This window comes from Oryzias latipes, chromosome 3, assembly GCF_002234675.1.
Source record: "Oryzias latipes chromosome 3, ASM223467v1".
NCBI lineage: Eukaryota > Metazoa > Chordata > Actinopteri > Beloniformes > Adrianichthyidae > Oryzias > Oryzias latipes.
Window position 1 is genome coordinate 5,439,516 of NC_019861.2, and position 13,803 is coordinate 5,453,318.

Here is a 13,803-nt window from a genome sequence, read left to right on the forward strand (position 1 = left end):
CTGCCCCCCCCCCAACACAGCCCTACCAACAAGCATGCTGCCATGTTTGGGGTCCTGCTTCTCTCAGCGGTACTGCAGTCTCTGTGTGGCCCAGTGTGATTAGTTGCTATCCCAAATTACTCCATGGAAATAGAAAATGAATTAAAAAAATAATCAAGAAGAGGACCTATTTATTCTTGTCTTAATACAAACATGAAGAAACGTAATGAAGCTGAGGTCAGTGACATACAACGACGATGTTGGTTTTGGACATCACCTGCTCATTACATCATCAACCTGTCACCAGTTCTTATTTGGTTGAAGCAACACAAATATTCCCCCCCAACTTTGGAAAACTCCAGCTGCACGTCAACAATTTTGCAGCTCTTTGATATATTAGAGTTTCTGTGCTGCTCTCCGTTTACACCTCGCCATCCAGTCAAATCCCACCACAGGACCTCTCACTGCGTCTCTACATAGACTTAACTTTGAATCTTGATACTTCCAGTTGTGTTTCCTGGGAATCTTTAAGTCTGCGTCTGTGTCCACAGAGCCAAAGCCGTTCTTTGACGTTTCAGTCATCACCAGGTTCAACCAGCACAGCAAAGTCATGCAGTTCAAGTGAGTAAAGATCCTCTCTGAGAAAAAATTTTCCATCAGTGACACTCTGACCCTATCTGCCCCCTTTCCAGATATTTTATGGCTCTGGTTCAGGAGATGGCAGTGAAGCTGGATCAAGGTTTCCTGGGAGCCACCTTGGCTCTTTTCACACCAGCTGTTGACCCCCAAGCAGAAAGGCAAAAGGTGAAGCACGATGCTGAAACGCCACCCCTTTCTGGTGACAAACTCAGAGGTGACGACCATGTTTGTGTTCCAGAGCGGGCTGATCGAGGCAGATCTGCAGGGTCTGCAGGCTGAGCTCATGGAGGCCTCACTGTCTGAAACTTCAGGCCTCAGTTTCTTTGAGTATTTCCACATCTCACCCATTAAAGTAAGAGCCACCCCTCCCCATCAGCAGGTCTCAGTTATTCCAGTCTGGCTGTGGATGGTTTTAGTCTGGGTTGAAGGGGCTTCTCTCCGTCTCCTGGCCTCTGGCTGCAGGAGCTTCTGTGAGGCTTCCTCCTGCTCCCTCTCTGACTGGACCAGGGTCTGACTGACATCCAGTCTGCCTTGTTTTGTTCCCAGGTTTTGGTTCCAGGAGCTGTTGACATTTCACCTTTAATGTTGTATTTTCCTATAGAGTGCACCAGATTGTAAGGCCATCAATGAATGGTCCATTTTTGAACTTATGTCACATATAAGGCGCACCCAAATATAAGGTGCATTACGCGAGACGATAATCAGAGATGAGTCCTTCAGTTCAACTTTATTAACTGTGTTCAAAGTAATTCTAGAACTTGTTTATGACACGCTACACGTTAGAAACCTTACCCGTGTTAGCATATTCACAATACCTATAACTCCCAAAATGTGTTTGCCACACAACAAAAAAAACACTCTTAACGCTAAAACAATATTACTACGACGACGCTAACTCCCAACCTTGTTAGTAACACGTAAAAAGAACAGTTTGCCGTGTTACCGTATTTACAAAACCTTGATTGCAACTCATTAAAAAAATCAGACGGGTGTTTTGACAGAGCGCCATGTTCCTCTCAAATCGCCCCGGCATCAGTATACAAAACCAGAATGAATCCATACTTAAGGCACTCTAGATTATATGGTGCACTGTCGTTTTTAGAAAATAAAATCTGGTTTGTAAGTGCGCCTTATGGTGCGTAAAATACGGTAATCTGTAAAACAGTAGCTTCTCATAAGTGAATAAATACACACACATACACATGCAATAAAGATAAATGTGATTCTGTTAAGGAGCAGGAGTTTTCAGCTGAAGACCTCTGCAGGGGATGGTGTCTGAACTGTTCAATGATGTCCAGTTAAAAACGGATGCAGAGATTCTGGTTCTGACTGCTTCATGTTGTTCAGCTCCACCTCAGCCTGTCTCTGGACTCCAGCAGCAACAGTATGGATCAGGAAACTGCAGCTCTTCAGTCTTTGAACCTGCTGCTCAAGAGCATCGGCGCCACATTGACGGATGTGGATGACGTCATCTTCAAGTGAGGCTCACTGTATAGTAGACCTGTGCGGTGCAGCATGACGCCCTGTTGTCCTGGAGATGACCGTGTCTCGTTTCCATCAGACTGGCCTTCTTTGAGGTGAAGTACCAGTTCTACCGCAGAGAGGAGCTGATGAAGGAGGCAGCTAGACACTATGGCGAACAGGTAACACTTCAGCCCTCACCAGCCCCACAGCCCCTTTTTCAACTTCATTTCCTAAATGTGATCATCCTAAAATGGTTTTTAGTTTTTTTGAGCCTGTGGTGGGAAATATGGCTTTAGAAGAATAGATCCTTGATGTGATTACAAAGAATGAGCTAACAGTGTATCTTTAAGGACATGAAGCTGTCTTGTGGGTGTTGGTGTCAGACCAACATCAGCTTGTTTCACAGCCATGTAACTAGACAAACGTGATCTGCTGTTAGAGGACTGACACGACTTCTCTTAGTCTGCTCTTGCTGGGCTGGTGTTGAATTAGACTTTTCCAGTCGTGACTGAGAAATCCTTCAGTCTTCATAGTGTTTCTGCTCAAATCTTGTTGTGGCTGCAGTTCCTGAAGCAGATGTATGTTCTGGTCCTGGGTCTGGATGTTCTGGGAAATCCATTCGGGCTGATTCGAGGTCTGTCTGAAGGAGTGGAGGCTTTCTTCTACGAGCCGTTCCAGGTAAGGCAGCCAGTAACCAGCTTCTTTGGGATGATGCCGGTCCCCGCCTGTCTCTACCTTTAGAGCCGCTCTCACAGGAACAGGCGGATAACAAAGTATTTTGTGTCGGCCAGGGAGCTGTTCAGGGTCCGGAGGAGTTTGCTGAAGGTTTTGCAATTGGGGTCCGCAGCTTGTTGGGTCACACTGTTGGTGAGGAGCCAGAGCAAACAAACTGCTGTGCCATTAGAGGCGTCCATTCTTATGGTGTACCTGCCCCCTAGGTGGCGCTGCAGGAATGGTCTCCAAGATAACAGGCTCAATGGGTAAAGGCCTGGCAGCCATCACTATGGACAAAGAATTCCAACAGAAACGCAGAGAGGAGATGAACCGACAACCCAAAGACTTCTCAGACAGTCTGGCCAAAGGAGGGAAAGGGCTGCTGAAGGTTGGGATGGAATGGATTTGTCTGTGTTTTTATCAGATGTGACCCAATGTAACCTCTAACCACTTTTCTGTCTGTGCAGGGTGTGGTCGGGGGGGTGACAGGCATCGTCACAAAGCCTGTGGAAGGTTGGTGTCCGTTAAACGCCATTAGGGAATCACACTTGCCTCTGATCCAGTTTAGTTGATAAATAAAAGTAATATTTTTCTCTGCAAAAGACACAAGATCAAAATCTGGATGGTTGGTTGGAAGGGGACCTCAAACCAACGATTCACTACCAAATGTTAATGCACAGACCTCAGTCCATGTAAACATCAACAAAAACAAAAAAAGCCCCAACAAGTATTAGATAAGGATATTCAGAACAAGACAGAGAAGTGAATGTTTTTAACAGTGAAATGTAAGAAATACAGATCTGCTTACAAGCTTTTACTTTACTTTAGCTTTTCAAATTAGAACAATTAATCCCAGGAGAACCCCAATTCTTGAGAACCAGACACCTTTGATCCACATCCTTTATATTTTGTGGATGTGAAGCATGAGGGATGGGCTCTGATTATGAGCTGTGCTGTCATCCACAGTATTCTCCAGATCACAAATGTCAGAACAAAAGAGATGTCCTGTACTCAGTGGCTCCCTGTAGGACCCGTGTGGTATCCCTCTGACGGAAACCTTCCGTAGGCCTTTAAGATCTTCACGTTCTCCTCAAACACACAGTTCTGATCAGACACCCCTCTGAAACCCTACCCCCACCCTCCAACACTACTCTTTTTTTGTTGTTTTTAATAGAACAGATGTCTCACTTCCTGCAGACTCTAAGATAAAGGATCCCAGAGACACCAACACCTCATTTTCATTCAGATAATCCAGACAAGTATAACGAGATAATCCAGGGTCCATAGATTCATTAACCCAATAGTGGTTTTTGGTTTTCTACAGGAGCTAAGAAGGAGGGGGCAGCCGGATTTTTCAAGGGCATTGGTCGGGGTTTGGTGGGGATCGTTGCTCGCCCAACAGGTGGATTGGTGGATATGGCCAGCAGCACCTTCCAGGGCATCCAGAGGTATTTGCTTTAGCCTTTGGTTTGTTTTTGTGGCATTCTCAGTGTGATTCCTTTACTCACACCTGTTCTCCAGTAGTTCGAAGACCAAAGAACTATAGTGCTTTTCTTTGTTGTCCTTTTCTTGTCAACTCACTAATGTCCACTTTTTCTGCTTTTGTTTTATGTCTGGTGTTGTTGTTGCCGGAACATTTGTTGGTGGTTGTCTTTGTTTTTTGCTGTGAGTATTTTACATGAATCATGTTAAAACTGAGCTCCTCCTGACTGTCACACCGGTAAAAAACGTGCATCAGTAGACATTTTATGCACTTCCTCCTAAGTTGGTTCCTTATTTTAAGACATGAAGGCTTTACTTCTTCATACCTTTCATCCTCATTCAGATGACAGCTTGTTTCTGGGATTCCCTCCTTAAAAATGGGCAGCTGTCTGAACTGGCTGCTTCTGACAGTTGGGCCGTTGGTCTGCAGGCGTCAGTCTTTGGCTCACATGTAAAAGCAAAAACAGACAAACTTGGGCTGTGAGCATGTTCTGCTTTCCCTGCTCTTTGGATCTACGTTTACAGGACTCCCCTTGTGTGATTTGAGCATTGACTTTATAATATATTACTGGATGAATCACGTGAGATGTCACCCATAGAAAAGGTCTTGCTTCCAGTTCCAACCAAATGAAGTCAATTCAGTCGCCATTTTTCCACAAACTGTGCGTTGCTAAGTTGGAACCGGACGTCTTCAGTAAGCTGTGAGTAGTCCGACTGTACTTCTATGACAACCAATCTCTCCAATCAGGAGTAAGCCTGTTAGAAGGCCACACCCCTACCACTGAAAGAAGGCTTGTGAGAATCTGTCAATCAAACGCTTCGAATGTTTAACTGGAGGCCACCAACTTTGATTCAAGCATCGTATATCTGATTTAATACTTATTTCTGTTGTAAGGATAATGCCCTTCAGGGTGTGGAAGCAACCATCAAACATGCACTACGGAAAAAATATCATGAAAAAAATTATGATTAACAAGGACACATTAATAAAAGGTATCAACGCAAAAATACTTAATCTGACGGACATAATGACTGAGTAATAGCTGTTTATTTCTCAATAGAAGTCTATAGGATTTTAGCTTTTTGAAACCAGTACTTCCTATTTGGATCATGTGGGGGGAAGGGTTGCTCAGTCTGACTGTTCAGTCCAGTTCTCACATACTGTCAATGGTTTTTACCAAAACCCCTCCCCTTAGGTCATGCTCCACCTCCACGGGCATGGTTCGTCCTGCAGTGATCTGTAGTTCAGGCTCAGGTCATTATCAGTTGGATTCCCAATCAAAGTAGTACCGTAATTTCCGGACAATAGACCGCACCTGACTATAAGCTGCGCCCATTACATTTTTAAAGGATAAACCATTTTGTACATACATAAGCCGCACCTGTCTATAAGCCGCATGTGCCCACATTGAAACATGTGATGTAGAATGAGGATGTGTATGTGCTGAAACCACACACCGCGTGTATAAGAAACGGGGGGGGGGGGTGGAGGGAGGGGAGAGAGGGGAGAGCTCGTGCAGCGCAAGAGGGAGGCTCTCACTCACTCTTGCGCTGTTCATGCTCCTTCCTGTTGCACACATAGCGTGATGACACACATACTCATGCTACAACTCCTATACAGTTAGTTCATTAGTTAGTAGTTAGTTGTTACTGTTATTTGTTAATAAAGAATAGTACGTTGTAATCTGTAGTTGTTACCATGACGTGTTACACCACAATAGTTCACTTCTTGTGAAAAATGATTTAAATGTAAAAAAAAACAAGATCAAAGTACTAATATTTGATTGAATATCCATTCCTGTTGTAAGAGACCATGCTATCAACGGGATAATGTCCTTCAGGGTGTGGAAACCTTCATCCAACCCAAGTGGAGCACGATCCATACCTCCGCGTTGTCCATTAATTCTGTGATGATGGACACCTCGTCGGGCATTACCCCTCACACATACTGGATAACAAATGTTTAACTTCTTATTCAATCATATCAAGATGCATCTAATGTACCGGCTTTTGACGTTTTCTTTGTTCAGTTAAAGAGAGAAACAGCAGTTCTTTATTTGAGAAGCTTCTGGACTTTTCATATTTGAGTTTCATGACTCATCTGAGTCCTGATTTCTAAGCACTGAGGATGGAGCTCAGCTTTAACGTGCCACATGTCAGGTTTGCATGTTGACTGTCGCAGCTGATGCTCGGTAAGTCATTGCATCAAGAACCATGAGATTCACTCAACATCTCCATTTTTGTCAAGTTTTTCATCCTTATAAGGTGCCTGTTGCCCCTCTCCTACTGCCATGTCACACCCCTGATCAAAGCTGCCTGATCTGTCATTATGTATGTTTGTTTTTGTTTTGTTTTGTTTTTTTTTGGGGGGGGGGTCCTGTTCACTTAACCAAACCCTTTCATGTTGGTTAACATTGACAAATGGAATCATTGATGGAAAGCACGTTGACACTGAAGGTCAACATGTTTTCTAGAAAAAAAGTTTTGGTTTGTTATCTGCAAAAAATCTTAAAATGGCAAAGAATCATCTGTGAAAAACATCGTTGGAATATTCCAACAACAGCATTTGTCAGAACCAGGTGGCAAAAAGCTTTAAAATGTCATCTACAACAGTGGATCTTAAACTTTAGCGGGTTTACTGTCAAACAATAATTTCATAGACCGACCTGCACGAGGATTGAAAAATTAAGCCACACTGGATGATGGACTTCAGTCAGTCAGAACGGACTGCAGAGGAGCATCACTCCTTTCTCTGTTTGGGCCTTTTGGTCCTCCTGTAATCTTACCCTAACTGTTGCTATCACATGGGTCCATGGAGTGGGATTCAACACTAAAATCCAAAGACTTTTACATTTTTTGGGATCCAATCTCCCCAGAAGTGGCTGACTTCATCATCCTGTGGGTTTTTTTCAGGCCGAGTTTGACAAAAATCCATTTTTTGTTGATTAAACGAAACAAAAGAAGATCAAAGCCATTTGATGCTTCCTGGATTCTCCCAGAACCTTGCTAGAAACTGCAAGTTCAGAATCATTTGCACAATACTCAGATTGTCATTTGAAGCATATTACAATAATTTAAAAAAATCCTAATTAAAATGTATGAAAATTGTTTCACGGTGTGTAATTTAGGTTGGTGGTTACATGCATGAACAGGAACTCAAGTTTTCTCTGACCCTCAGTCTAGATGAAAATGATCTCTTTAGAAATAAAAAAAATGTTTGGTCACCTCATCATCCTTAAATCCTCAACCACCCAGCATTTACTAGTAACCTTCATCCTCCTCCTCCTCTTCTCATGGAGGCGGATCTTCTTGTCAGCTGACATTCAGTCTGTTCTGATAACCTGTTGAATGTTGCCGTTTCATGCTCTCACTGTAGAGGGCCCCTCAGGTGAGACTGCCACCTGGCTGAGGCTGCCTGCAGCATGGTATGCATCAGGGTTCAGGTCTGAACACGCTGTCTGCTGCCACTCAGTCATGTGACCCAAATCCAGCCAGTCACAATGTTTTCAGGTGAAAGTGAGCAACAACCATCTGCATCTGAAACCTCACTCTGTGTGCGTGTGTGTGGTCATCACAGAGCTGCCGAGGCAACAGAGGAGGTGACCAAACTTCGACCGCCGCGTCTGATCAAAGAGGACGGCATCATCCGGCCGTATGACCTGACAGAGTCTCAGGGTTTTGACCTCTTCCAGGTATGAGCCTATAGCCTTTTAAGTACTTTATCATGTTGATGTCACTTCAAGTGGGTGTGGTTCTTGTTCTCAATGCCAAATGACTAAATTTAAAAAAAAGAATTGAAGTACTTTAAAATGTAAGAAAAACTCTGCAAACTTCCTGTTTCTTATTGTTTTTCTTTTGTTTAATCATGAATTATTAACCCAAACCTTTAGACAATTGACAACATGAACTTGGAAATAAAAAAAGTATTGATTTTCTTATGGAAGAGCGAGATCAAAGGGAAGTTGCTCTGATATCTGAATGACATTTAACAGATCGTGCAGAACCCAGCAGGCTGTCGTGTCAGAGCTTTCTGATTGGGAACAGCTGACAGTGGGCGTAGTGGACCCACTGATGCTGACATGCACAGTCCATCACGTAACCACAGTCCGGCTGAAGAACGGGGCAAAAAGAGCTTCATGGAAGCCATCATGGTCAGACAGCTGCGTCCAAGTCGTACCTCATCAGGTGCAAAGGGAGGAGTGTCTTAAAGTCACCACTGGACTCAGAAGCAGGCCAGAGGTGTTCTCCCACCTTCCATCTCCGTATTTGTTGCCAACTTGGAAATATCCAATGTTGCTTCTCCATAAATGACCTCTGGAGGAAGAGCCTCCCAATGGCTTTGAGGTTGAAGAGAAGCGTTTGTAGAACCTCATGTTGTAAAACGTTTTCATAACTCGGAAGGGGGGGGACAGTCTCTGAGTCAGCGGCTTTAACTTAATTAAAGCTGAAATGTATGCTTTGTTAGGGGTGTGTTTCTGTGATTGGCAGGTTGTTGGACCCATAGGTAGACTCAGCAAAGGTTATCCCTTTACCTTCTTCTTCACAATAGGCTAATTTTAGCATTCGGGTGATTAGAGCATGTACCTGTCCCACTTCTGGCCTCATTTTCATGGGTACTGTCAAATATATATCCATGCAGCCCACACGCCTATAGTTCTTGAGTTATGAGTGACGCTCTTCATCTGGCAGAGGTTGTCTGGCTGTGCCAAACTCAGTCAAAATGCTTCATATTCATGTTTTTCCTGAGGCAACTGCTTTTCTGTAGTGAGTGCATGGCGTGGTTCTGACTTCCGTGGGAGGAGCCAGCCAGCCAGATTGCAGGCTGTGTCTGCTGCTGTTCCCTCCTTCTTACCTGTCTTTTCTTCCTGTCTTCCTGTCTTTTCCCGCTTCCTGTTTCATGCAGCATGAGGAGGACTGGACCTGCTCGGGTGACCACCTCTCCCCCTGAATGTGCTTAAGCAGCCTCTTCCTCTGAGCTTTCATACAAAAAACTGCAGATTGGATCTTTTCAGCTTCACCTGAAACCTTAGGTTTCTATGCATGCCAAAGTCTTTTTTATATTTCAGTGAAGAAAGTTTTTTCTAAAACTGGGCTTGGAATTCTCATCATATATAGCTAATGTATTTAAAGCAGCCAAGGGAGATGAGTCTGCAGTAGGTTTACCAATTATTTTTGTACAGACCTGTGATGTGGTACATATGCACTTCGACCTGTTAGCTGACTGTCGTTTCCTTCCTCAAATGTGTGACCTTTATCTTGAATGTTCAATAAACAGATTTATCGGGTTTTCTTATGAAATGGGTTTTCCTGTGCAGTCAGGTGGTGGTGGGGGGGTCGCTGAGGGGGGACGACCATCACCCTGACTGTAAATGACCTACACAGTCTGCAAAAAGATGCCATTGGCTGGCGCCGCTCCGTTATGTTTGTTCACGACCCGAAGAGACCCCCGTCAGGTTTTTACTTCAACATGAGCAACGGTGCAGGTGTCACATAATGAAAGGTCTATGGAAAATACCGGGCAAAGTTCTGGCATCCCAGTTCAGACATCAAGTCCACTTCAGGGTCACGCATCCACGGGAAAAAACAAAAACAAAAGATCTGCTGATCTGTGCAGGTTACCCATCAACCACTGCTCCAGCCTTTTTTACTGTCAAAACATGTCAAGTATGTGAAAAAAACACAATCGTGTCCGATAACAGAACAACCTACAAATCAGGCAATAATACAGACACTATGAACGTCATTGAACTAAGATGTAATAAGTTCTGCTGTCAGACAAACCTGTCTTCTACGCCTGACTTGGTTTGGTCCGGCCACCTTCATCTGCATAACTAACACATCTGCCAAAGTGTTTCAAAACATCAGGTCTTAGTCAGCTGCTGTAGATCCTATTGAGACTGTGACAAAGCAAAAAGATGGAAAAACAACTGAAGTCCTGCAAAACAAAACAGAAGTGATCCACCTCCAAGTGGGGCTGGGACGGTCTCTGAAGGTTCTGACGGGTGGGAGTGTGTTCATGTCTTTCAGCGCTCACAGATCACGCTGTTGGACGGAGAGTTGTTCCGAGAACACTGTCTGTATCCGGGACACTCCAAAACCAACATCATCGTCACCAACAGGTCCGCTCGAACCCGCAGCAGCACGCCGCCCAGTGTGTGCAGATGCTCACCGTTGGTGTCTTCTTGCCGTTTCTGTGTAGGAGAGTTCTGTGTGTGAAGGAGAGCGACTTCATGAGGCAGTTCCTGAAAGAGTGGGAATATTTATTTGAGAACTTCTATCGTCCTCCTGCTGTCACCGGATCAGAGCTGAAGATTTACTACAAGGTTGTGTCTGTTTCTCTCTGTGTCTGTCCGTCCGTCTTGTCCTGTCTGCAGGTATGCCTGTAAGAACTTTCTTTGCAGAGAGTTAAACAGAAGGGGGCGTGTGTGCGTTTTTCTTTCTAGTGTGATGATGTGCTATCATGTCCTTACCGGTTGTTCTCATTGTTTCCATTGTCTCGTGTTTTCAGGAACAGTCCAAGTTGAAACTTTCGAAGAAGGAAGATCAGGAGTGTGTGAAGACTCTGCATCTTAAAGATTCAAACGTTGCACAGGTAGAGTGTTAGTCCACACCAGGTGGCGAGGCTTTCACCTTTGGCTTTCACCAAGCTAACTTTTTTCATATAGAAATTCTTCGTTGTCTTTCTGCGGCTGCGCTACCGCATGTCATCCACCTCCATATATTCCTGTCCTCTGTATCCTCCTCACTCACACCATCCACCCTCATCTCCTCCATCCATGAAGCTCCTCTTTGGTCTTCCTCTTTCCTGGTAGCTCTAACCTCAGCATCCTTTCATCAACATCACCACGGTTCCTCCTCTTACATGTCCAAACATCTCTGCTTCCCTGCATTGATCTCCAGAACATCTACCATGAACTTTTCCTCATTCAATCCTGATACGTCCTGGTCTCTCTCAAAGAGAACCTCAACATCTTCATCTCTGTTACCTCCAGCTTTGGCTCCTGTCTCTGCATCAGAGTATCCAAACTAACAGCATGGCTGCTCTTCACCTTTCCTGTCATTCTTTGACACTATTGGGTCACACATCCCACCTTGAAGCCTTCTTCCACCTGTTCTAACCTACTTGCAGATGCCTCTTCACCTCTTTCCCGTTATCTGTTCTTCTGGACTGCTGACCTTAAGAACTTAAAGTCCTCCACCTTCTCCACCTCTGCTCCCTGTAACCTCACCATTCCTCTGGAGTTCCTCTCATTCACATCACATCTCATTCCTCTCCTTTCCAAAGCAAACCTAACCCTTGTTCTGTTGTTCTTGTTCTTGAGTTAATTGTTCTGCAGTGCAAGAACCTGCTGAAAACCAGTTTTTTACTGGAGTCAGGGCCGATTGTTTTTAATCTTTTTTTTTGATGAATGAATGAAAACCCCAACCTCTCTAGATGTTCCTCCACCTGCTCCCTGTTCTCACTATAGATCACAGTGTCATCTGCAAACAGCATGATCCACAGAGATTTCTGACTAAACTCACCTGTCAGTCTGTCCATCACTACAGAAACAAGGAGCTCACAGCTGATCCTTGGTGCATTCCCACCTCCACCTTCCACTTCTCTGCTTCACCTACAGAACATCTCACCATGTTCTTCTCTGCCACTCTTGATTTCTTCCTCCAAACTACAGTTCCTCTCTGTATCCTGTCAGACTTTCTCTAAATCTGCAGACACAGTGCAATTCAGTCTGGCTTCCACTCCTTTTTCCCATAATTCATTGTGACTCAGCAGTTTTATCCCTCTCTAGGTTCTCTGCACATCTCCTTTCTTCTTAAACATGGAACCAGAAGACTTCTACATTCCTCAACATCCTCCTACTTTCAAAGTTCTAATTCTGAGTCCTTCACTCCTGTATTTCCTTTTCTCTTTCTGTTTCCTCCTTTTTTCTTTCACCAGTAGCTGTTTCATTTCCATCCTTTAAGGTCTACAGCAGTGTTTTTCAACCAGTGTGCCTGTGCCGCGGGAGATGGTCAAGTGTGCCGTGGGAAATTTCCCTCATTAATCATTAACTGATCTAAAAACATTTTCCATCTCCAGGATATCAGCTCTTTGTTCATCCAAACAAACCCTGATAAAACACTTAGAAGTTAGGAATATAAAAGATCTTAAAATTACTTTTTCTTTGTGTTTATTTAATTCTATTAAAGAAATTTTGATAAGAATGCCGGTACCGCGATTTACCTGCAGCTATAACAGTTTGTGGAAAGTCCCGCCCCTTTAACTGTCTCCGCCAATAATTTTTGAAGGCTTACTCACATGTCATCAGTCTGACCAATCAGAAGGGGTTAAAGTCTTCACTTCCTTATTGTTAATTCTGCTGATAAAGTCACTCAGTTCCAACAAAAATACCAGCTAAAGCTCGTCTTTAGCGGTGTAGCTTTATACAGAATCTGGTATCAGACTGTGGAACAAGTGAACAAAACAATGAAGCTCAGAGACGCTAGTCTTTCTGCCCTTTTTCGGCAGTTTTCACACTACATCTCCCATGATGCATTGGCTTAAAGGGCCAGTGTCCCAGCGCACAATGAGTCGTCCTTGTGAAACGTCTTGAAACCACAACAAACAAACAGTTTCTAAATTTTCTAATTTAACTTTTATTTCATCTCTTAGAAAAAAACAGCCGCAACTTCCTGCTTTTTCTGCCAAAATTATCACAAAAATGCACGTGAGATTGCAGGGTGGGGGGTGAGGGGTGCTGTCGATCAATACAGATCATGAATCTACAGCACCAGCGTCGGTCATTGTTAACCTGGACCATGACAGCTTCAATGCAATAATAATAATAATAATAGAACAGTAAATATTGAAAACGTTTAGGTAGTTTCAGAAATAATTGATCTGGTCCAGTATTTTATAGGTTAATTGTACTTATGTGGCTACGCTGGGAAAGACTCTGCGTAGAGAGTGTGATTGTAGAGGATCCCCTCAATCTGCTTTGGACTTTGAGTTTTAACGGAGCCTAATTCTGTCAAAGTGACCTGCAGCTGTTAGCAGATGGACAGACGTCAAGATCAGTCAGGAGTCATATTCTGACTGTTTGTGCAGGAAGTAGATTTGTACTTGTGTGTTTGTGACACACGGGAGACATGAATTGTGCGGTTTGTTTACTATTTCCATCAACAGAAGCTGGTTGCAGCCATATGTGACGCTCAGGTGGACCAGCTGCAGCAGCGCATGGTGAGGCAGAAGTCCCAGCGGTTTCTCAGAGCCAGTACCAAGCGCTGAGGCCTCAGCCTGTTCTACACACAATATGTTCCTGTGCAGAGGGGCGGGGCTTACCCTTTCTGCACTTGTCCAATCATCTGATGAGTTGAGTTTACGTTCAAATGACTTACAACCCTGTCGTCATTTCGTCTTTCTTTTCTTTTTGGGGGGGGTGTAATAGGAAGACCTTTTACCAAAGCTTGAAAGTGTTTGTCATTGATTACATTTTTTAAAGAAGGAAAAGCCTTGAGATTATAGTTCGAACAACAATTGTTGTT

The 13,803-nt window shown here is 43.9% G+C and overlaps 1 protein-coding gene across 6 annotated transcripts in view; it reads left to right on the forward strand.

The window, feature by feature from the left end:
• The window catches only part of vps13c (vacuolar protein sorting 13 homolog C), a 78,815-nt gene that overhangs the window by 64,775 nt on the left and 237 nt on the right, over positions 1-13,803 (forward strand). For 3 of the 6 annotated variants that reach the window (XM_023952069.1, XM_023952074.1, XM_023952079.1), the window contains 16 exons: positions 531-600; positions 672-783; positions 857-970; positions 1,966-2,096; positions 2,180-2,261; positions 2,647-2,760; positions 2,874-2,949; positions 3,021-3,184; positions 3,264-3,309; positions 4,121-4,244; positions 7,655-7,666; positions 7,856-7,970; positions 10,306-10,397; positions 10,478-10,601; positions 10,787-10,870; positions 13,445-13,803. The exon at positions 13,445-13,803 is cut by the window's right edge and continues 237 nt beyond it. In XM_023952069.1, coding sequence (XP_023807837.1) covers positions 531-600; positions 672-783; positions 857-970; positions 1,966-2,096; positions 2,180-2,261; positions 2,647-2,760; positions 2,874-2,949; positions 3,021-3,184; positions 3,264-3,309; positions 4,121-4,244; positions 7,655-7,666; positions 7,856-7,970; positions 10,306-10,397; positions 10,478-10,601; positions 10,787-10,870; positions 13,445-13,546 — 1,562 coding nt within the window. In that variant the 3' untranslated portion in view covers positions 13,547-13,803. Of the gene's footprint in view, positions 1-530; positions 601-671; positions 784-856; positions 971-1,965; positions 2,097-2,179; positions 2,262-2,646; positions 2,761-2,873; positions 2,950-3,020; positions 3,185-3,263; positions 3,310-4,120; positions 4,245-7,654; positions 7,667-7,855; positions 7,971-9,181; positions 9,568-10,305; positions 10,398-10,477; positions 10,602-10,786; positions 10,871-13,444 lie in introns of those variants that run through there. The other 3 variants (XM_023952070.1, XM_023952089.1, XM_023952097.1) reach the window with 3 other exon arrangements.